Source organism: Panthera tigris, chromosome A3, assembly GCF_018350195.1.
Source record: "Panthera tigris isolate Pti1 chromosome A3, P.tigris_Pti1_mat1.1, whole genome shotgun sequence".
NCBI classification, from domain to species: Eukaryota; Metazoa; Chordata; class Mammalia; order Carnivora; family Felidae; genus Panthera; species Panthera tigris.
Genome location: NC_056662.1, coordinates 34,965,821 through 34,989,305, shown reverse-complemented (window position 1 = coordinate 34,989,305; position 23,485 = coordinate 34,965,821). Strand labels below are relative to the sequence as shown.

Here is a 23,485-nt window from a genome sequence, read left to right as displayed (position 1 = left end):
AGAAGTACATTTTTAAGAGCGCTTGAGACAGCTGTATTCAAGTATAGGGAGGCCCACGGATTCTCTTTAACAAATCTACAGACATGGTAGAGCATATGTGTTTGACATCAAGTAAACCAGTTTCTAGGATACAGGGTGTTATGTCCACATTTTCCACTTCTCTAGTTCATGGAATTTTCATGCACTGAATTGGGGTGAGAAGCAATTTACCTGACCTTTATAAAACAGGAAAGTAGCTAATCAGTGTTCTCAATCTCTTTTTTTTTTTTTAAGTATGTGTTAACATGAGAGCTACAGGCCCCAGCATCCCCAGATTTGGGACAGGAAGAAACTGTTTGTACAGCAACCTCAAGGGTATCTCAGTGAACTCAAGCTTCGGTTAGGGTGGATAGGCCTGAAAAATGACATGAAAACTGATTGATGTGGTCATGAATGTAGCAGGTACAGGGCCTGAGCCTTTCTGGGCGTGGGTTGGAGGGTAGGGAGGAAAGGAAGAGACTATAGGAATAGAATCTTTTGGCTAGAGCTTGTTGAAGTACCAAGACATGAACAGGAAGTAGAACAAGAATATCTCATGGGAGGAGGAGGTCTATGCATTAGCACTTGGGGCTAGGGGGCAGGTAAACAGATTGAGAGAGAAAAAGAAGGAATTAGGGTGTCCAGTGCCAGGAGAGAAAGAAATCCATGTAGGGATATACTAGTGAGGGCAAAGTCAGAGCCCAACAACATGACTGCACAGGAAATAAAGGTGAGAAATGGTATTATGGCCATAGGGGCTCTTTCTCTGGCCTTCTTTTCTGAGGGGGCTTGGGCTGGGCAATGTCATCATGGATTTGCTCACCTCATTCTGACGGAGACCAAACCCAGGATGGAAAATAGAAACAAGGAAGTTGAAAAGACCATTCCCCTGGTCTATCTAATAAAGTGCCTTTATTGCCTTTGCTTCAGGCAGCTATCAGAATCAGCCTTGGGCCTTAAAATGGATTCACTCAGAGGTAAGCTGGGGGGGTGGGTTGTGGCACAAAGGTGAATTCTTAGAGTTTCCGGTTACATTAGAGGCCCAGCAGAATACCCTTTAACAGGGTCCTGCAAGAAACACATTTATCACAACCTGGGGACATTTTTACATACCATCATAGGCATTTCGTAGGAGAGTATTTAGAAAGGACTGTGATTTATTCAACTCTTATATATAGCCTCACACCCACAGAATACAGGTTAGTGCTTCATGGCTAACAGATACTCAATGAGTTTTTGTTGAATCATAATAAACCACCTTCCCCAAAGGAAATGCTACAAAAGCAAATAACCTTGAGTGGAGCCCAGTCCTATTAGAGTCCTGGTTCAATTCCATGTTCATGTACATATAAATGAAACCAGCCTTTACAGGTGATAAAGACAGAAATGATCCTGAAAAAACCAAGGGAGTCTCACTCTTTCTTTGTCCTCAATGGGCCTACAATCCATTCCATGGTTTTAACACCATTTTTTGAAACACTCAGGTCAGACTCATGGAGTGAAGCCTCAGCAGAATCCTACTAACTTTGTTGAAAAACTAGGACTTCAGGACATGTACAGATTACATAGGAGTTGGGCTACCATGATCATACCTGAGGCTCTCAGACTGCCTCTTTAACACAACGATCTCTTTTAAGACTACTTCCTGCCACAGCCCATAATTTTTGTCTGGCTACTATTTCCTGACTCTGGCCATTGGTTCCAACTCCAGGTTACAAGGAATAAGAAATGGCAAAGAAAAGAGTGATTTTCAAAAGCCTTGGTCTAGGTGAGAAGATAAATTGAGTAGGAGTTTGTAGGTTTGAGAGAAAAGCAGACTGTGCAAGTTTATGTACATAGAAAGAAAAGAGGGAGATAAAGAGTTAAGACTTTCTTCATTAATCATTCCTGCAACTTCCTGGATATTATATTTTGGTTAATACTCAAGAGCAGGGGCCATTCCCAAGCTATGTAACGACCATGAAGCCAGACCCTTTTTAACAGCATGCACACTATAGTAATAGTTTCCATTTTAGGAACTCCAGAATGATAGTGATAAAATGACATTTTAAAAGTGTTTACTCTTCATATCCATTAAAACATTCAGAACACTTTCCACCTAGCCCTTGGCAGCTCATCTACCAGAAGACTAACCGCTTTTTTCTGGCTTGCTATCAATTCTCCATCAACTTTAACAAACTGCCCCCAAATAACAGATGTCTTGTGTCAAACACCTGTTAATACTGGCAGGCACCAAAGAGTTCATGTCAAAGAGAGCTAAAGAAAACGACATAAGGATGGTAATAATTTTGCATGTGAACATGCTAGATAAAGATCTTTGAAATCATAAAAGACTTCCAATCTTGTCTAACAATGGCTTGATTAGTAGGATACGTATAAATGAAACCAGAATTGCTAGTTAGAAGTGCTTTGATTGCAATCTATGTGTTTCTACTGCGTCCATTTCCTGAACCTTATCTTGGAAGAGAAAGCAGGACAGTAAAGCATGTAAAAACAGATCCAATAGACATTTCTATTCACACTGCTGTCTGTGCTAAGTTTAAAGAAAAATTTTAAAGAAAAATGTACTTAGCTGTAGGATGCTGGGATACATTAAAATAATTGTCCTGCTATTGCTCAACAGAGCAAAGGATTTTAAATTTTTTGTTTTATATTTATTTTTAAGAGCGTGAGACACAGAGTGTGAGCAGGGGAGGGGCAGAGACAGAGAGGGAGACACAGAATCTGAAGCAGGCTCCAGGCTCTGAGCTGTCAGCACAGAGCCTGACGCAGGGCTCGAACACACGGGACATGAGATCATGACCTAAGCTGAAGTTGGATGCTTAACTGACTGAGCCACCCAAGTGCCCTGCAGAGCAAAGGATTTTAAGTGAAATAAAGATCAGTGTAAAGTATCTTTGCCAACAATTATCAATCAAGGGTGCTAACTGGGTTTTTTGTTTTTGTTTTAAGGTCTACTTTTTTCTAGAGTAGACACAAAATTGATTTGCTAGTAAGTTAACAAAAAGCAGAGAATCCTACATCTTGATTTGTAAAGACCATAACACATGTGTAAGGTCTACAACTTGGTAAGCTCTCAATAAAAGGTTAAGTAAAAATACTGTCCATGGTCTTATGATTCATATGCTTTTAATTTCCTCATTGATATTTCTGTCGTGTCACATGGGCTGTTACAGAACACAGAATTAAGAAAAATGATGACTTCTAGGACAGTTCTGTTAAACGCGAAAAGAACGATTTTGAGAGAGTATAGTCATAACCTCATGGGGAAACAGAACGGAAATGTCAAGGCAGAATGAAGTGCCTGGCAGAGAAGGAGATGGAGAAAAGTCAGAAATGGCTAAGTGTGATCAGCAAGCCACTGCTCAAATGCGCTTGCTCAAATGCGATGCAGCTGGGGACCTGTTCACTTCATCTCTGAAGGATAGGGCAGTTCTAAGACAAGATTCTACCTAGTAGCTCTGGTTTTTATTTGTTGCTGTTTCTGTTGGCTTCTTTGCTAAAGTGGTATCCAGAGAGGAAGTCAACATCAACCTAAGTCTGGAGAATCCTAGAAGAATGGGTTGGTATCCGGGAAACCCGGGACTAATTCAGGCTGTGGGCTTGGGCTTATGAATCCAAACACACTCCTGGTTTCATGTGGACAGATGATGCCCACTCCAGCTTCAGAAATTTCCATGAAGTGCTTACACAAATGCCAGCCAAAAAGATACCAGGGGAGTTTGGTAAATAATCCCTATTGCTGCCATCTCAAGAGCTTCCGGGTGTACCCACAGACCATTAGCAAATCCTAACACCAGAGAGGGAGTAGAGAGGCAGAAAAGAGGGAAGCATGAGGAATCCTCAGAGGGAGAAACATACCAGCTTAAGTATTAAAGAACCCATGTGGAAGACACATCTTGTTCATGTTTTCATTTTTTTCCCTTCCTTCTTGATTCCTTTCAGGCTTTACTGCCATTGTTTTTTCATTGTCACTGTTAACTTGGGCAGAGTGAGGGGATAAAGTGACAGTTCTGAAGAGTGTGTGGTGTCAGCAATGGTACACCTAGAGATCAAGTGGCAAGAAGCCAAAGGAGTCTACCTCCCCCTTCCCTCTGGCCACCAGAGGAACAGCAAGGCCCAGAACAAGCAGCACTGTCCAGAGGCACCACACTTCTGAAGACACAGTCTATATACACTTCTGCTACAGGTGCACAATACAACTTCTTTAATTTTAGCAAATGGTTGCTTAGGGCAAGTAGACGAAAGACATTAAAATCCTCAAAGCCCACTTGTTTGAAGATACAAAGAATACTGATACATCTTCGGACGTTCTTCATCAAAGCAGAGTTAATGCTACCCATTGTGAGGAAAAATGCAAGTTTACATCCACAAATGATTTTTACAAACTGAACACAGCGTTTGATGGAGTGATTTAAAATAAGCTTCTAGAAATATCTTTAGTGAAAGCATTTAACAATCACTTGTGAAGGGCTCTCTCTTTGGTCTGGTATCATGAGGGTCGACCCAGGGTATGAAATACAGACAGGAATGATCGACTTACCTCCTAACTGGAATTTTACCATTTGTGTTGGTCATAAATGCCAATTTCATCCAGCTGGAAAACAACGGTAACAACACTGTTTTAATGTTTCTTAAGAGGAATACTTCAATCCAGGTAAGAACTTTAAAAGAAAGTTCATTCAAACAAAGAACATTTATTCTGAAGGTCAGAGACAATAATACACTGTGAGATGAATTTATGGCTGTTACAATTAGCAAATACAAATACAAGACTCTCAGTTAAATTAGAACTTCAGAAAAATAATAATGTTTTTTACAAGTATGTTCCAAATACTGCACAGGATATGCTTATGCGAAAGAACTATTACTTGTCTTAAATTTAAATTTAACTGGGAGTTCTGTACTTTTCTCAGCAACCCTGGATGAATTAGAAAATTGGGTGCTTGCACTGAGCAAAACAAATTGTGGGTACTTACTTGGTGACTGGCCTCATCCTTAATAATCTCTACTAAGGGTGTGCCTGGGTGGCTCAGTCAGTTAAGCAACCAACTGATCTCGGCTCAGGTCATGATCTCATGGTTCATGAGTTCCAGTCCTGCATTGGGCTCCTCACTGACAGCGTGGAGCCTACTTGGGTTTCTATCTCTCCCTCTCTCTGCCCCTCCCCTGCACTCTCTTGCTCTCTCTCAAACTTAAAAAAAAATTCTGGCAAAATATTAAAATAAAAATAATCTCTATTAAGGTGGTAAGAAATGCAACTGCATGCTGACACCAGCCAACCTTATCCTGAGGACACATAGGGATCTCCACTCTCAGCTCCCAGTGCAGCAAGGCACAGATCGAATGGGCATCTTCCCTAACTTCCAATAGTAAGAGAAGTTCATTAACTCAAATTGACGGGAAGCAACTCATCGCTTTCCTGACACACGGGGACCCACAACGTTTATTTGTACATTGATGGTAAGACTGTTCTTAGCTATTAATTCACATTCTCATTGTTTCCAGTCAATAACATTCTAATAAAAGCAGAAAATGACAAATTGGTAAAGTTTCTGTCCTGTGTCAGTTTCCTAGAAGCACAAGTGACTCCTTTTCAACTGATGTTTTCAAGACAATAGGCGTGAGGGAAGCAGAAAGCAGGGAGAACAGTCACACAAAGCTGTGGTCTCTGCTGGGGCTTTAGCTCGATGCCATGGGGAGCTCTGGAGTGTGATGTGCATCCGACTTGGTGGCATGGGGGCTAGCCTTTTGTATCCTGTGCTAGCCCATCATCAGGCATGGGCTTCCCACCAGGAAGAGGGAGGAGTACAGTCTCCCAGGCACAGCGACTCCCCTTCAGCAGAGGGTAATTCTCTGTAGAAGTGGGCAGGTGTGACCTCTTGACGAGCTAACCCTTATGGTGGCTGGTGGATGGATGAACACCAGCTCTATAAAGGGATCTGAGCATGATACCACTGGGGACAGGTATGATTGTATGTCCAGATACGGATATTGGGGTCCCTCAGGTGAAAGTGGGCATTCTCTAAGTCTCAGATCCTTTGGATTCAATCAATACCCAAACTGTAACATCAAATATCCACCATGGCTCTTTATTTTTAAGAAAATATGCCACAGCAACTGCAGGAGAAAAGGAGAAGTTGCTGCACAACAAAGAGGTATTTATAAGACTAACTACCCCTTACTAAGATGGTGGAAAGAATATAGGAGGGATGGCATATAAATCAAAACTACTAATAGTGAATGAAGGAGGACTGGGAGCCAGGCACTGGGCTGGGCATTTTCCAGGACCTCATTGCACCTGTGAGGTAATCTTGTAAAATGAGTTATGGTGACCATCTCCAGTCACAGATTAGCACAGTGAGGCACAAGGCTAAGAACTTGCCAAGAGTCACCCAACAACTAAGCAGCCCAACTAGGATCTTAGTCAAGAGCACATACTCTTAAAGCACCTGCCAAAGGGACCAAAAGTAAGGATGAAAGTGCCCCAAGGGCTGACTTCTCTTCCTCCTGCCTGACAGTCCGAGGAATCACACCTTTGCTGCTAGGCCAGGTTGAGAGTGAAGGTTTATTTCCATAATTTCTCAGTGTAGTTCCCTTCTGCACCTACAACTGCCTACCAGTGGCCCTATCATGGCAAGCGGCCCCACTCTGCTGATTGCTGCTCTTTCAACAGCCTGACTTTGGCTTTGGCTAGGATTTCTACCTGAGTAACTTTCAAGTCACCCCGATGGAATAACTTCGTAGGGGTTACAAATCTACCAGTGAGGTGCATCGTCCCCCCCCCCAACTCACCCCCCACCGCATTTTTGGATACAGTGAGCTGGGGTAAGGCCAGTATGTTTGGATCCCTGACTGTGTGCTGAACAGTCCCCGGGCCAGTGCTCCTTTTTGACCCTAGCAATGGGTGCTCTTGTAAGTGCTTCTCTTGGCCACACTCCCCAATTCTGTTTCACACAACAGAGGCTCCAGCTACCACAGCATCCAACTACATATCTCCCTAGGCATGGAAAACTAACGATCAGCATTCTGTCTGGAGACACAAAGGTCAGTGCCTACTACCTAGAGGATACCGCAGGGGATGCTGAGGTTCCAGCATCTTCCTGCCATCAACCATTCCTTTCACATCTGTTTTGGACTACGGGTTTATCATACACGTCTTGCCAAGTGGCCTGAGAGTACAGATATATATTGGGAACTTCCTCTCCAAGGTCAGGAGCATGGAGGGGAAGACAAGTAAGATGCCGCCTGGCCATATACTAAGCCTTCATGTCCTAATCTGACCTTTTGATTTTTAACAGCCAAGAACAAAGAGTGATATAACAAAACTCACTGTTTTTTGAGGCAGGTCATTGGACTGACATTGTTGGCCCTGAAGTTGTGTATGATTGATCTCAGTCCTTCTACCCATTGCTGAAAAGAGAAAGAGAAAGCATTCCTGATGAGTAAAACTACGAGGTAAAAATGGTGGTTTTTATTGGATAGCCTGTATCCATTTTGCATAAGAATAATGTAAACGCTTTGTTTATCTCCTCCCCACCACAGAGCAATCTTCATTCTAGTGCCATACTTTATTCTTTAATAAATAGCTTTCATTCTTTCCATGAAGATAAATGTAACATCTATAGCATCATTAAATGCTGGATTGTCACAAAGGAACGCTGCCCCCTGATTGACTTGTTAAACCTTCCAGTTGTAGCCTGTTTAAATAGAAGTCCTCTTTCAGCCGCTGGCAATCTTCATTATTTCTAAGCAACATTATACAATACACTATGACATATTTAGCTATTCCCATTTTAGAAGATGAGAGCATTTGGGGTTCATCAATTTTATCATGTGATTCTATTTCAATCTAAGAATTTCTTACATATCTTACCTGTCTGTGTTTTCCAGCAAAGCCTTAAAAAGTAAAGCATGTACTGATTGCTAGGGGATCCAGAGCAAACAGTGAAGTGCTTACATAATTTCTGTTTAAGGATTTGGACCTCAGTTTTAGCTCATAACATTACTCCATGGATTTACAAGGAAAAGTGAAGACTGCATGGCAATAAAGGAATTTGGGTCTCTTAAGGACATTCTACTAGAAAAGGCTAGCCTATGAATTAAGGCCAACTCTGCCCTTGGGTCCAACAACTGATGCCAATGAATGCCATACCAAGTTGCTAAAATAAAGAATTACACTCTTGGCAACATGCTTTGTAACAAATTGACATTGGGGGTTAAAACGGACCTGGGGCCTCCACAAAAGCCAGTACCTCCCCTTCTTTGGTTCATAGCGTGACTGCTATAGCTTTGTGCTGAGGAAGGGGAAATAATTGGGAGTCGATAGTAATATAGATGTATATTCAATCTGCACTGTCCAGTATGGTAGCCACTAGCCACATGTGGCTATTTAAACTGCATAAAAGTAAAATTCAGTGCTTCCCTTTCACTAACCCCATTTCAAGTGCTTCAAAGCCAACGTGGGGCTAGTGCCTACCATATCAGACAGCACATATAAAGAACATTCCCATCATTATAGAACATTCTGCCAGACAGCACAACATAATACTAGTGATTTAGTCATTGCAAAGGCCAGTGGTAAAGACTGAGTTCTATCAAATGTGTGTGGTTTTAATCTACTGTGAGAAAATAACAACATTAAAAATGTCATCTTAACCATTCTTAAGGAACAGTTAGTTCAGTGGCATTAAATAACATTCATGCTGCTATGTAGCCTTCACCACCATCCATCTCCAGAACTTCTTTCTTCTTGCAAAACTGAACCTCTCTCCCCCTTAAACAACTCCCCGTTTTCCTCTCCCCACCCCCAACCCTAGCAGCCACGATTCTACTTTCTGTCCCTATGAATGTACCTATTCTAGGTTCTCCTTACAAATGGAGCCATACAGTATTTGCCCTTTGACAAATTTGCCCTATTTCACTTGGCATAATGTCCTCAAGGCTCAGGCAGGTTGCAACAGGTGACAGAACATCCTTCATTTTTAAGGCTGAATAATATTCCATTGTAGGTGTAGACCACATTTGGTGTATTCATTCACCTGCTAATGGACACTTGGGTTGCTATTGTGATTAATGTGGCTATCGCAAACGATGCTTCTATGAACAGGGGTGCACAAATATTTCATCAAGTTCCTGCTTTCATTTTTTTTGGATACTCTGAGGTGGAATTACTGGACCAAGTAGTAATTCTATTTTTCATTAAAAAAATTTTTAAAGTTATTTATTTTGAGATCAAGTACAAGTGGGATAGACACAGAGAAAGAGGGGACAGAGAATCCCAAGCAGGCTGTGCATTGTCAGCGCAGAGACTGACGTGCGGCCCAAACTCACAAACCGTGATCATGACCTGAGCAGAGACCAAGAGTTGGACGCTTGACCTACTGAGCCACTCAGGCACCCCTCTGTTTTTAATTTTTGAGGAACCACCATTCTGTTCCCCATGGCAGCTGTGTTATTTTACATTCCCACCAACAGTGAACAGGGGTTCCAATTTCTCCACATCCTTGTTGGCACCTGTTATTTTCCGTTTTGTTTTCATGTTGACAGTAGCTATCCTGGTGGATGTGAATCTAATAGAGAGTTTTGGCTTTCTTCTTTATGCTTTAATCATACCTAACGGCTTTCTAAAGAAGGACTTAGGAGCCATGAGAGGTAAATTTCCTTCCACAACTAGAAAAGGCTATTTCCTGAGGACGTAAACAGCATTGAAAGCCTCCTGATGGTGAAACCAGGATCCTGAGGCATGAGGAAGAAAGGCAATAGTAGCATTAAAGAAATGCTCAATTATTTTCATCAGCAGCCTTCACTTCCTCTGTCAGATTAAATATGGGAGTATAATTCCCTGGGGACTATTAAATAACCTGTTATTGGGCTAATAAACTACAGGCTCACACACAGTTTCCCAAGAGAAGACAGAAAAACAAATAATTTGGTTGGCATTAACTGGGAGGCATTTTCTCAACCTGAAGGCTTGTTACGTGTTCCAAAACACAGAGTCCATGGTTTCCAGGGATAAAAAAGTGGACAATCCGAGACTGTTCACTGGCTTTTTCTGAGCATTCTGATGTAGTTGTTTCTAAAAATAAATTATAGAGATACCAGGCTTTGAGGAGGCTGAAACAACTTTCATCCATCTTTTGAAAATACAATGCTGGTGAAGGTTCTTGTTTGTTGTGACCGAAAGGTCTCCATGAGTGGAGGTCATCAGTCCAGTGACAGTACTCGTGCGTTAGTTAGGGGGAAATGCCAACAGAATCCTCACGAGCCCTAAAGGGCACTGGGATGGGGGAGGTTGTTGCTTCTTCTGAGATGATAGAAGTGAGGGTCAAGGGCCTTGCCCAAGATCACAGAGCAGCTGGTGCAGAGCTGAGAGGCAGGAAGAACTTTGTTATCGGCCCCTCTTCGGGGCTTGTTCACACATCTCCCTCCTTGGCATGACAAAGTCCCATCAGGACTTTCCTCCTTTCTCCTGTCTTCCAGATAATGCACACCTAGCATATTAAGGCCAAAAGACTTAAGGAAATAGGTGAAGTGTTTTGTTTTGTTGTTTTCAACATAAAATAGATGAGATGCCAGCAGGTGTCAGTAGAACCCCAGAGTTTAGTTGGGAAGTTGCACTAGGGGTGAGCTAGAGGCACATGAACTTCTTTGAATGTTTTCAGATTAAAAGAAGCCAAAAAAAAAAAAAAAAAAAAAAAAGGCAACTTAGATAAGTTTTCTTGAATTGCTGAAAATAAGCACATATGTTAACAGTCTACATCATGCCCCAAAAGATGCACCTTCAAGCCCAGGGCTGCATGTTTCTAGAAGGGTCGTTCCCTGACACACGTTGAGCACACTCATTGGCTCAGTGATGACACACCCACCCTATGATTCCTATTACACTGGGTGCCTCCCTCTGGTCTGGCCTTCGTGAGTGGGCCAGCGCAGCCTGCATGCAGGGAGCCAGCCCGAAGGATCAATTTGGATGTCCAAATTGGCAGTCTTTGCACTTCCCTGGCATGCTGTTCTTGTTAGGGTCCTCTCATTTTTTAATCTTTTCCAGGGCAGACAACCCCAGAATGTGCCACTCTGGCATGTGGATTTCCTTGAGCTGAAGACAATCAAGGCCCAATGAACTCAAGAAGAGCTTTTTACCTCTCTCTTAACTGCCTAAAAGAATTTAGTTAGGGGGCTTGTACGAGGAAGAGAGCTATTACCAAAGACAACATTTTTTTTTTGTTTTTCTTTTTTTTAACATAAGAAGGTCTTCTCCGGGGGCACCTGGGTGGCTCAGTCATTTGAGTAGCTGACTTCAGCTCAGGTCACGATCGCACAGCTCCTGAGTTCAAGCCCTGCATCAGGCTCTCTGCAGATAGCTCGGGGTCTGGAGTCTGCTTAGGATGCTGTGTCTCCCTCTCTCTCTGCCCTTCTCCCGCTCATGCTTTGTCTCTCTCAAAAATAAACAAATTTAAAAAAATACAAAAAGAAGGTCTTCTCCAAAGAGCATGATAATGATTTGTTTACCAAACATTTGCCCTTCCCATCTTCCTGTGAATTGTCTTTGCCTTTTTCTTTTTAAATTCATTTATTTATTTTGGGAGCGAAAATGCACATAAGCAAGGGAAGGGCATAGAGAAAGGAAGAGAGAAAGAGTCCCAAGCAGACTCCACAGTCAGCAAGGAGCCCTATGCAAGGCTCAAACTCACAAACCGTGAAATCATGACCTGAGTTGAAATCAAGAGTTGGACACTTAACTGACTGAGCCACTTAGGTGTCCCCGATTGTGTCCCTTGCCTTTGAAACCCCAGACCCTTACCCCCTTCTTCTCCTTGGCTCAGGATGGCATGTAAACCTCAATTATCTGATTATCGGAGAGCCTTTCTTGTCTTGTGGGGCTCCCGTACACACATAATTAAATTTGGTTTTCTCCTGTTAATCTCTTTTTATTAAAGGTGGGTATCTCAGCCAAGAACTCAGAAGGGTAGAGGGAAATTTATTTTTCCTCCCTTACACCATGCACTAGGGGCAAACTATGAAGCTTTTCAAGTAAAGATCTCCACAGGGTCTAAGGTTGCAGTAGGACAAGACCCTTTATAAGGTGCTTAAGACGTAAAATTGCAACGTTTCACATATCTCCAGATGAATAATCAGTGCAGTACCTATATCTTTACACATTAAACTAGAAACTTGGTTTCAGACAGGCATTTGAGCTTTAAAGGGGTTCAGACTCTAAAATAAAGACACTGTAGGTAGAATTCTACATGTTTTCTCTTATGGGTCCCTATATGCAAGGTGAATAATTTTAGTTGTTAAGGTAAGTTAGGATTAGTTGCCATTAAATTGTCAATATTTAACTTTGAGGACAGGAGAAGCAAGACAGTTTCAGTTGGTACACTGTTATAAGCAAACTACGTGGATATCATTCAGAGACCAGATTAGTAGTTTCTAGAGCTGGCTGTACATTGGAACCCCTGGGGAGCTTATAGGACATTTTAGAAAGCTGGAAGTGGGGCACCTGGGTGGCTCAGTCAGCTAAATGTCCGACTCTTGCTATCAGCTCAGGTCATAATCTCATGGTTCATGAGTTCGAGCCCCAAGATGGGCTCTGCACTGACAGTGTGAAGCCTACTTGGGATTCTGTCTCCCTGTCTCTCTGCCCCTCACCTACTTGCACTGTCTCTCTCTCAAAATAAACTTAAAAAAAAAAAGAGGGGTGCTTGGGTGGCTCAGTCAGTTAAGCATCCGACTTTAGTTCAGGTCATGATCTCACAGTTGTGGGTTTGAGTCCCGGGTCGGGCTCTGTGCTGACAGCTCAGAGCCTGGAGCCTGCTTTGGATTCTGTATCTCCCTCTCTCTCTGCCCTTCCCCTGCTTGCTCTCTGTCTCTCTCAAAAATAAATGAACATTAAAAAAGAAGAAGAAGAAGAAGAGGAAGAAGAGGAAGAAGAGGAAGAAGAGGAAGAAAGGAAGAAGAGGAGGAAGAGGAAGAGGAAGAGGAAGAGGAAGAGGAAGAGGAAGAAGAAGAAGAAGAAGAAGAAGAAGAAGAAGAAGAAGAAGAAGAAGAAATAATGCCAATTCTCAGGTCCCACCCAAGATCTCCCCACACAGCCACTCTGGGAATGGGGCCCAGCAACCTGCATTTCAACAGGCCCTCCAGATGACAATCATGCAGTCCTAGTATGGAGCATCTGGTACTGATCACAGATACAGATAACTGAAGAGGGTGTGGAGGTGGCCACAGGAGGATAGGCTTGTCTAGTTTTGTTTTTAAACAATTTTATTGAGGTATAATTTAAATATAATGAATGGCCTAGAAGCTTTTGATTCAAGTCTTTCAAATGGTAACTAACCACCCTTAGGGTGAGGACTGCCAATTGAGACACTTCAAATTTTAAGCCTTCATTGCCCTGTTTTGGTTTAAATTCACACACACGTGTTAAAATATTTAAAAAATTTTTTTTTAATGTTTACTTATTTTTGAGAGAGACAGAGACAGAGAGAGAAAGAGAGAAAGAGAGAAAGAGAGAGAGAGAGAGAGAGAGAGAGAGAGAGAGAGGAGGGGCAGAGAGAGAGAGAGGGAGACACAGAATCCAAAGCAGGTTCTAGGCTCTGAGCTGTCAGCACAGAGCCCAATGTGGGGACTGAACTCACGAACAGTGAGATCATGATCTAAAGTCTGACACTTAACTGACTGAGCCACCCAGGCACCCCGGTGCTAAAGCATTGCAAGGAAAGTTGCAAGCATTGCAAATGCAGAGCAGGCAGCCAGAAGGAAGTTGGTTCAAAGGATGTTCCACAGGAAATCCAGCTGCTGGCAACATTCCAGGATCTCAGGAGGCAGCAAGAGATGGCCCTGCGGATGCCAGTTAGAAGTGACAGCTCCCCCAGGTTCTGAGAGAGGCAAGCACAGAATCTGGACAGGCCTGGGCTTTGGGAAGAACACTTATTGGAGAACCGGTAGAGAAGCAAGACGGAAGTCTGTTTCCCAGAGCTGGGGTACATGATCAGAACATAACCCACACCACCACTGGTCCTGTGGATGAGGGAGCTTGAGTCAGGCTGAGGACAAAGCACAAGCTAGCACATCCCCACCCCCAGGTGGGACCTGTGTGATATTCCTCAGGCACTCCTGGCTGCCCAAAACACAAAGGAAAGGAAAGGAAAGGTTAATTGATAGAGATCACAGTCATACAGGACATGAGTCTCCATCAGTTTACAAATATCTTAGTAAATTATGAGAGAAAGGCAATCTTAACAATTAGCCTAATCTTCAGAAATCTGTAGACTCAGTTTCCGGGGGCCCTAACATCACCCCTCCATAGTGATGTAGGAAGAAAGGCAAGAAGGAAATGACAGGTAAAATTAAATTTCCTTATAACCTGCAGCCCATTGACAAATACTTGAGGCAAATACAGATTGTACCATTTCTCCCGGAAGGTCCTACTGTCATAATGTTAATGCCTTACTAGAGGGAAAACAACCTTAGCTTGACAATAGCTAGGCCTCCAGTATCCTGTGAGTCTTCTTTAGCATATGGAAATCTCTTTGGAAACTTCCCATTTGCTTCTACCTTCCCAACTCCATAGTATATAACCAGTCACTCCTCAAAACCCCAGTGCAGCTCTTTCTGCCCATGGGTCCTGTCCCCGTGCTTTAATAAAATCACCTTTCTGTATCAAAGACATCTCCAAGAATTCTTTCTTGGCCATCAGCTCTGAACCCCACCAACACCCCCAAACTTCATCAGAGAGTCTGGTGATTTAGGCAGGACTTGACAAAAAAAAATCACATTTTTAAACCTTCAAATGTGCTCATCTAGGATTCTGAATCCATTCGGAAATTAAATAGAAGCAGATCTACCAATGTTTGCATATCACAGACCAACTTCTACATCAGATTAAGAGGGAAAAATAAAACTTTCTCTTTCACATCAGCGACTTCCTCCGGGTTCTCCTAAAGAGAGGAAAATGCAGGCAGAATGCACTCTGTGTCAGTCATAGGAGATATCCATGACAGTGCTGGAAATTCCCTTCTGGCCTGGGACAGAAGGCAAAGTGGGAGACAAAGACAGCCTTGATGGCAAGAATGAATCGGGAATCGGAGCCTGAAAGTCACCACAGTTGCTACCCTGAGAGAGAGGAGTACAAGATAACAGAGAAGCAGAGGACTCTCATGCATAATCAAGGAGCTAAATTTGGCAATCCTAGATACAATTCAGCAGAAAAAACCCAGGATCAAAGGGGAAATTAAGGAGCCTGTACTAATGACCAATAGTGAACTACTGAAACTGGCATCCAAACAGCAATTGGGAATTTCGCAGAAAAAACAAAAGCTCAGTAGAGAGACAGCTAAATGGTAATCTCAAAAGCCCTTGGGAAGTCAATAATAATTCTGATAAACTTTTCAACTCTAAAAGACCCAAGAGAAGAAAAAAGGAAGAACAACTGGGGTCCTTTTCTCTTGACATCATCTGAGCACCTTCCAGAAAATACAAGTTTTTCATCTGCTGTCCTCCATCCACAGAGTAAAACTGATCAAGGTAAAAAGAGGAAGGCATTAAGTGCCATCTGATGCTTTTTCTTTTTTACATCTGTTATTTTTGAGAGTACACACACACACACACACACACACACACACACACACACACGTGCGCACACAAGTTGGTGAGGGGCAGAGAGAGAGGGAGATACAGAATCTGAAGCAGGCTCCAGGCTCTGAGCTGTCAGCACAGAGCCCAAAGCAGAGCTCGAACCCATGAACTGTGAGATCATGACCTGAGCCAAAGTAGGTCACTTAACCACTGACTGAGCCACCCAGGTACCCCAATGTCCTCTAATTCTTAAATCACCTTCAGAGCATGGCAAACAAGTATTTGGGCAGGAAATTAGCTGCCAGGAAGGAGTATATGTGGCTGTGTTTGAAAGATAAATTTGGATGGGCCTGGATAATATTTATCCTTTTCTAGTCAAAACTAGTGTAGGCACTCACAGATAGTCAAAACAGTCTCTTAGCCTGGCTGGTTATCTTGACAACACTGGGTAGTTAGGTCAAAAAGAACCTCTAAATAGTCATAAGAAATGGGAGGACATCGTGCTTTTCTGGATCATCATTCAGAAGCTGAAGTGTCAAATTCCCCTACCAATTGGATTCTGTTCATTATCATTCCAAGAGGCAATTTTTGCATTGCCTAAGCTGTCCTAGTGTATCTATAGTACCTTGTCTCAAATAGCACATCTAATTCCAGATATGTACTCCAATAAATACACTGTAGAAGGGAATCAAGATACGCCACCCCAAAATATGACGCTTTGGTCCAAAAATTATTTTGAGCTGAAGGCATCTGAATTCCTGAAATCCCTTTTGTGACTAAAAGCAGATCCTGCCTGAAAGAACCCCACTGTCATAAATCTAGATCCAGGAGTGGCTCTAACCTTCCCTTCTGGAAGACGAAAACTTGGCACCACACTCTAACAGAAATGGTCATAAAATTCTCATGTCCACCTATTCTCAGGGCTCATTTATCTTTCCTAAAAGTCATTTGTTCTCCTATAAGTAGCCTTTGCTCCCTTTCTTTCCCCTGCTAAGAGGAGGTACAAACTCTTAAATATCCCTGCCCCTTTGGCTATTTAATTCCTTCTGTGTTGCACCATGCACATAAAATTAATAAATTTGTATGCCTTTTCTCTGTTAATTTGTCTTTTGTCAGTTTATTTCACAGACCCAGCTGAAGAAACACAAACTAAAAATGGAGGTACATCTATACACTCAGAATACATTAATGCCTTAGGTTCATTTGTGCCTATAGACTTTATAACGACATACAATGCTCTTTCCTGACTTAACAGAGCAAGCAGCTCCAATCTTACAAACTCTAGAACTCATTCACAAACAAAATGAGATATTTGCTTTATTTTATGCAACATTTTTTCTCGCATCTGCAAAGAGAACTCTAAATTAACTGAAGAATTTTAAGATATTAAGAAAACCAAGAGCATTACCCTATGCCAGTCAGAAACCAGTTTTGTGAAAGTGCACTTTTGGTCGCAGCTGTCAAATCTGCAAAAATCCTGGTGGTAAAGGAAGAGCAAATGGCTGGTGAATTAAAAGGTATTCGTGAAGTGGTTTCTCTGGCTGATGCCTGTATTGTCAAGCTCTGAAGTCACATTCCTCCTGACCTGGACCAGCTGACAGAGCTGGCAAATTAAGACATGCAAGACATGCCAAAATGAACACTAACGGTATCTCTACACGCAGAGGCTCTGTGATAAACATAACCCATCAGGGAGCTGCTGGCCAATTCTTGCCTATGTAGCATCAACCTACATAGCTCAGGCAAATAAAATCTATAGGTAATCCTATAAACTAAATAGGGACTTGCTATAGAAGATGCTAAAAAGGGGCCAACCTTCATTACCTTTCCATCCTTTATGGAAATCTTTCCCCCAAACTTCCCAAGGAAGGAAGGAAGGAAGGAAGGAAGGAAGGAAGGAAAGAAAGAAAGAAAGAAAGAAAGAAAGAAAGAAAGAAAGAAAGAAAGAAAGAGGGAAGGTCAGAGAAGAAATGTGACAGCAGGAAAATGGAAAGAAAAAAAGAATATTTATGACAGAGATGAACAAATGAATGCCTAGATTACGTTGCTTTCATACTGCCAGGAAAATGTGGGGCTGAGAATGCCTCTGTGACCTTGCTTGTTGACCGCTTACTGGAAAGCAATAGTTCTGGAAGAGTTTCATTTGTGTGCCTTCAACAGGCAAAAAACCCCACAAAACAACAACAACAACAACAACAACAGAAAAACAACAACAAAATACCGGTTTGGTAAATAGCTGAATACCACCCCCCTGGGGCTGAGATTCCTACCAGGATAATAGTGCTTCATGGAGCACTACAGTGAAGAAACCTAACAAGGCTTTCTCGTGCTTCATTGACCAGGGAGCCTCCTTTAAATGTAGGCTTTTGTGAGGAATCTATTTTGCAGTTCACCAGTTTGGGAAGGGCTGCCTTATGATTTCAACTCCCACAGGTAAGGATGTTAACTTTTACCTCAACAGTACAGTAAAATCATACAACGTTCAGGTAGAAGTGGTTGGGCAGTAACAGAATACAGGATCTAGAGTGAATGTGACACCTGGCTTCAAGACATGAGCTCTGCCACTTACTGGCTGTGTGACCTTGGGCAAGTTACTCAACCTCTCTGGGCCTATTTCTTCCTCTGCAAAATGATAATCATGCCCAGCCCAGAGGACTGCTGTGAGAGTTAAATGAGATAATATATGTAAAGCACTTTGAACATTACCTGGTATTCAATATAAACTAAAAAATTCCATTGCTGCTGTTCTTACTGTAATTATTGGGGGTCACTGGTCAGCATTTCTGTAAAGGGCCAGAAAATACATAGTTTAGGCTTTAAGAAGGCCACATATGATTCTCTGTTTTATAGTTTTTATGTTTTGTTAACAACTTTTTAAAAATGTAAAAAGCCATTCTCAGCTCACTGGCTATACAAAAGCTAAGGCTGAGGGCTGGGTTTGGCCCATAGGCTGCACTTTCCCAGCTCCTGATTATTTTTATTTTTACTTTGAGAGACAGAGAAAGCGTGAACAGGCGTGGGGCAGAGAGAGAAAGAGAGAGAGAATCACATCCCAAGCAGGCTCTTTGCTGTCAGCGCAGAGCCCGATGTGGGACTCCATCCCACAAACCACGAAATCATTACCTGAGCTGAAAATCAGAATCAGACACGTAACTGACTGAACCACCCTGGGGCCCCTGCCAGCCTGATTATTAAACTTGCCCCAGATTATAGTGCTCAGAGGCAATAAGGTCTCATCTCAGATGAGGTGTCCCACCCATCTCCTCATTCATCCTATTTTTTTAAAGATCAGAAAACACACGAACACATGTAAGCTCTTTTTACACATACACTATGTTCACAGTGGCAATTTCTGCCAGCAGTAAAAAAAAAAAAAAACAAAAAAAAAAACCACAAAAAACAAAACTGGAGCTATGTGTTAAGGAGGGAAGCAGTTTAAAGCCGGTGACATTTTTCTCTCCCAGGGCCAAAAGGTGAAATCCAAACGTCACATGATACTTCTGGAGCAATTAGAGTAACTCACTTTGCATTCCCTTGGTGGAGTCATTTGATAACACTCTCAATTAGGGCAGACTGAGCGGCTCTGAGCTGGGTCTAGAGCATAGAGTCTCTTAGGAAACCTGTCCAGTTCATGAAACACAACAGGGTGGGGAGAAGGCCCCTGCGATGAAAACTTGTCCCTCACAAAGCCCCCACATTCTGTACAGGAGCACCTAGGGGACTCGTTCTGAAGATGAGCTGGTAACACCAAGAAAACCTACCTCAAAGATCATGGGGATTTACAATTACACCGAAGCCCAAGAAAAGATTTTAAAGACCAAGGAAATGCACGTGATAGAAATTTTAAATGATAAAATACAGTACATTAAACTCTATAAACAGTATGAGCCCAACTGTGTATGAAAGAAAATTGTGTGAATTAAAAAGACACATTGGGGTGGCTGGGATGGGATTGGAGGGAGCAAGAATGGGGTTTCCTTTGGGGGCTGGACGATAGGTTCTAGAACTAGACAGAAGGGGCTGTTGCACAACACTGTGATCTACTAAATGGCACTAAATTGTCCACTTACTTCTAAGTGGCACATTTTGCATTATGTGAATTTCCCTTCAATTTAAAAAAAGACACAGAAGACGGGGTAATGCACTCTGGCGGAGTGGGGGGAGGGTGGTTCTTTTCCTCTGTGTCCTCTTCTGCACTTTCTACTCGAATGTACTGGAAGTACCCGCTCTACCATAAGCAATACTCCCTCTGCCTTCAGAAAACGCTTGTGAACAATACAAAAATGCATGGTCCGTGCAAATGTTTAAAATGAATTTGCCGGTGTGCTCAGGGTTGCTGCAGACTGGGGCTCTAAGCCACACTTTCCTCCTCTTACTACCCCAAAGAGACCTCACTGATGCAGGTGAGAAAACTGCCTAAAAGGACAGCAAAATCTCTTCTAGCTCCAGTGTCCGGTTCCTGAATGTGAACTTTGACAAGGAGCTTTATTTTTTTTTTTAACGTTTATTTTTGAGAAAGAGACAGAGAATGAGCAGGGGAGGGGCAGAGAGAGAGGGAGACACAGAATCCAAAGCAGGCTCCAGGCTCTGAGTTGTCAGCACAGAGCCCTATGCCAAGCTCGAACCCACGAATCATGAGATCATGGCTTCAGTTGAAGTCGGATGCTCAACCAACTGAGCCACCCAGGCACCTTCTTTTCTTTTTAAAGGTTTATTTATTTTTGAAAGAGCGAGAGCGCACAGGCAGGGAGGGGCAGAGAGAGAGGGAGACAGAGGATCCCAAGCAGGCTCCATGCTGACGGTAGCGAGCCCGACGCCAGGGCTCATACTCAGGAACCATGAGATCATGACCTGAGAAGTTGGACGCTTAACCGACTGATCCACCCGGGTCCCCCAGACAAGGAGCTTAACTTTGAAGTAAGTCTGGTGCCATGAGAATCGATAGTTAAAATCCACCATTGACTACTAAAGAAATTTGAGAATTCCAAAAAAACAAAAAACAAAAAAAACCACGAAGATAGGTGTTTTTAGAATGGCAAGGGGCTACAGATGCAGAACACAGGGACAGCAGGCCAGGGCTGGCTGGTCCACAGACACGGCCTGAGGGCCCCCAACTAGCAAGTGAGCTCCTTTATGTTGTAGGATCCACAGCGGGACCTGTGGCATACACATTCTCAGAGAACCTATTTTAAATAAATTTATTGCCCTTTCCCCCCTCTGTCTCGATGTCACTAGGCCCTCACTTTCTGATAACCGTATCCGTATATCATACTCCCAGCTAATCAGACTTAAAATCTGTCTCCCCCATAGCTTCTCTCCCCTTACCCAGGAACAAGCTCTCTGGAGTCCGTGTTCAGAGGTGTCTCAGGCCTCCCTCCATGGGTAACTGGTTGCAGCCAAGTACAACTGATTTTCTCGAATTCTATCTCAGGACTTCTCAAACCATAAGTACATTCGGAATCTTATTCAAATGCTGATTCTGATTCCTCAGGGCTGAGGCAGGGCCTGAGATTCCGCTCAGAGTTCCCAGGTGCTGCTGCTGAGACCCAGATGCTGAGGAGAGATGCTCTCAGCCACATGTTACTACCATGTGTTGATCTGAGAACGTAGAGTATGTTGTATCCCTCCCATGACACCAGGCATGGCCTTCCATTGCCTCCCTAGAATCATCAGGATGGATTCCACAAGCATCTCAGCTTGGCACTCCCAGCAGGCCACAGGCTTGGCCTGACTTCCGAATTTCCCAATGAGAAGTGTTCACTCCAGTCTTCACCCTGGATCTACCACTGCAGGTACAATATTCCTCTGCTTCTGAATCTCTGCTCATGTCTTCACCCTGCCACATGCACAGCCTTCTGTCTTCGGGTGACTGCACACTGAGGACATCACCATAAGGGGACCAGCAGGCCCTCCCTCTTCTGGATACAAAGTCCTGCCTCTTTTACGGAAATACTTTTCTCCCCCACTCCCTCTCTAACCACAGAACCTCCCATCCTAACAGTTTGAAGACTGGCCTTAGAGATGGGGATGTGACCTACATTAGACCAAAGACTTCCACGTATATACAAGTGCCCTCCAAACAACTGATCCATACTGTCCTCGGCATCTAATATACTTTCTCTCGCAAAGAGATTCCTTAACTCTTATAGAAGGAAATAACTTTAAGGGTCACTTGGTACAACTCTCTCTTTTTTGTTTGTGAGAATAAAAAAGCCCATGTAGTAGAAATGATTTGTCCAACCTTAGAAATCATCACACACACATACACACAAAATTCTTGGATGAATAGCTGGATGAATGAAGGTACAAAGGAAGAAAAAGGGCATCTTTTTTTTTTAGTTTTTTAAAAAAATGTTAACGTGTATTTATTTTTGAGAGAGAGAATGGGACAGGCAGAGTGGGAGCTGGAGAGGGGCAGAAAGAGAGGGAGACACAGAATCTGAAGCAGGCTCCAGGCTCTGAGCCGTCAGCACAGAGCCTGACATGGGACCCGGACCTGTAAGTCGTGAGATCATGACCTGAGTTGAAGTCGGACACTTAACGGACTGAGCCACCCAGGTGCCCCAACAGGCATCTTTATTTAAAATGTCAGTGAAATGAACACATTAGGTAAATATCAGCATTCATCTTACTTTAAGTACATTCATGCTGCATGTTGGCTGAGGTCTAGATCTAAGGTTCTAAATGAGCCACAGACAGATCTGTCATTTGGCATACATGGCATTTAAAAATGAACATAGGGCACCTGGGTGGCTCAGTCGGTTGAGCATCCAACTCTTGGCATTGGCTCAGGTCATGATCTCATGGATTCATGAGTTCAAGCCCCACATCAGGCTCTGTGCTGACAGTGTGGAGCCTGCTTTGGATTCTCTGTCCCCCTCTCTCTCTGCCCCTCCTGATCTCGAGCTGTCTCTGTCTCTCTTAAAATAAATACATTTTAAAAAATCATTAAAAAATGAATATATTTGTCAACATTTTAACAACAGATTTCATGTAAAAAAAAATCCAGATGTCTAGTATCTTACGGACAAAATATCAGCATCTCCAACAATCTAGCAACCTTAAGGCCCATGTTCTTAGATAGTTGGAAAACTGGCTGAAGTAGATGCTGCCCTCCACCCCCTAGAGGGTGTATGTACCCCCCAACTCGCTACTGTCTACACTATCCCTTGTCATCACCTGGCATTTTTTCATTATTTACATCATCTTCCTGGCTTCTGTAGGCATCTGAGTTTAAAACTGGTGGTTTAAAGGAACTACAACTTTTGTTGATACGGCAATGAAGCACTAAGTTCAGAGCTGACAGAGCACCACCATGGATGAGACACTGAAGTACTGGGTTCTGGGACAGACGGTCTTTACAAGCACAATGAGAACCGAGGGAGCAAGAGAGATGGAAGGCGGTCGTGGGAGGCCCAAGGAGACAAGTTTCACCCACTCCACAGATTAACCAATGAAGGCAGCCCTCCCTCCTGAGGCAGAGAGAGGATGATGGTTTCTAAATTCAACCCAGCAATAAGCCAAATGAACTCCATTATCCTCATTTGGCAAGAAGAAAACACCTAGGAAGGACAGGGCACTTAAAGCTTACAACATGCGCCCACACACTGGCTGATTCACAGCTCTGTCCTTAAGAGAGCTTTTTAACTGGCCATCACTGCTTTGTTTCACATGAATTCAAAAACGGTTTAAAGTAAAAACAAGAACATGTCAACTTTCAGTTTTGGAAACATGAGAACACAAACACACACACATCCTATCCCAGACTTGAGCCTCAAAAAACACTGAGGCAAAAGGGTGAAAAACTTTAATCAATCAGAACACAGGAAGCTGAGATTAATAATTTAGCTACTTTAGCATTCCAAAGGCATTGGCTCAGGTGAGCCTGGGTAGC

General features: G+C 42.9%; 1 protein-coding gene across 7 annotated transcripts in view; it reads right to left on the bottom strand.

The window, feature by feature from the left end:
* The window catches only part of PLCB4 (phospholipase C beta 4), a 390,400-nt gene that overhangs the window by 108,355 nt on the left and 258,560 nt on the right, over positions 1-23,485 (bottom strand). For all 7 annotated transcript variants that reach the window (XM_042980905.1, XM_042980906.1, XM_042980909.1 and 4 more), the window contains 2 exons: positions 7,352-7,431; positions 4,562-4,615 (listed from right to left, as the gene is read on the bottom strand). In XM_042980905.1, coding sequence (XP_042836839.1) covers positions 4,562-4,615; positions 7,352-7,431 — 134 coding nt within the window. The remainder of the gene's footprint in view (positions 1-4,561; positions 4,616-7,351; positions 7,432-23,485) is intronic.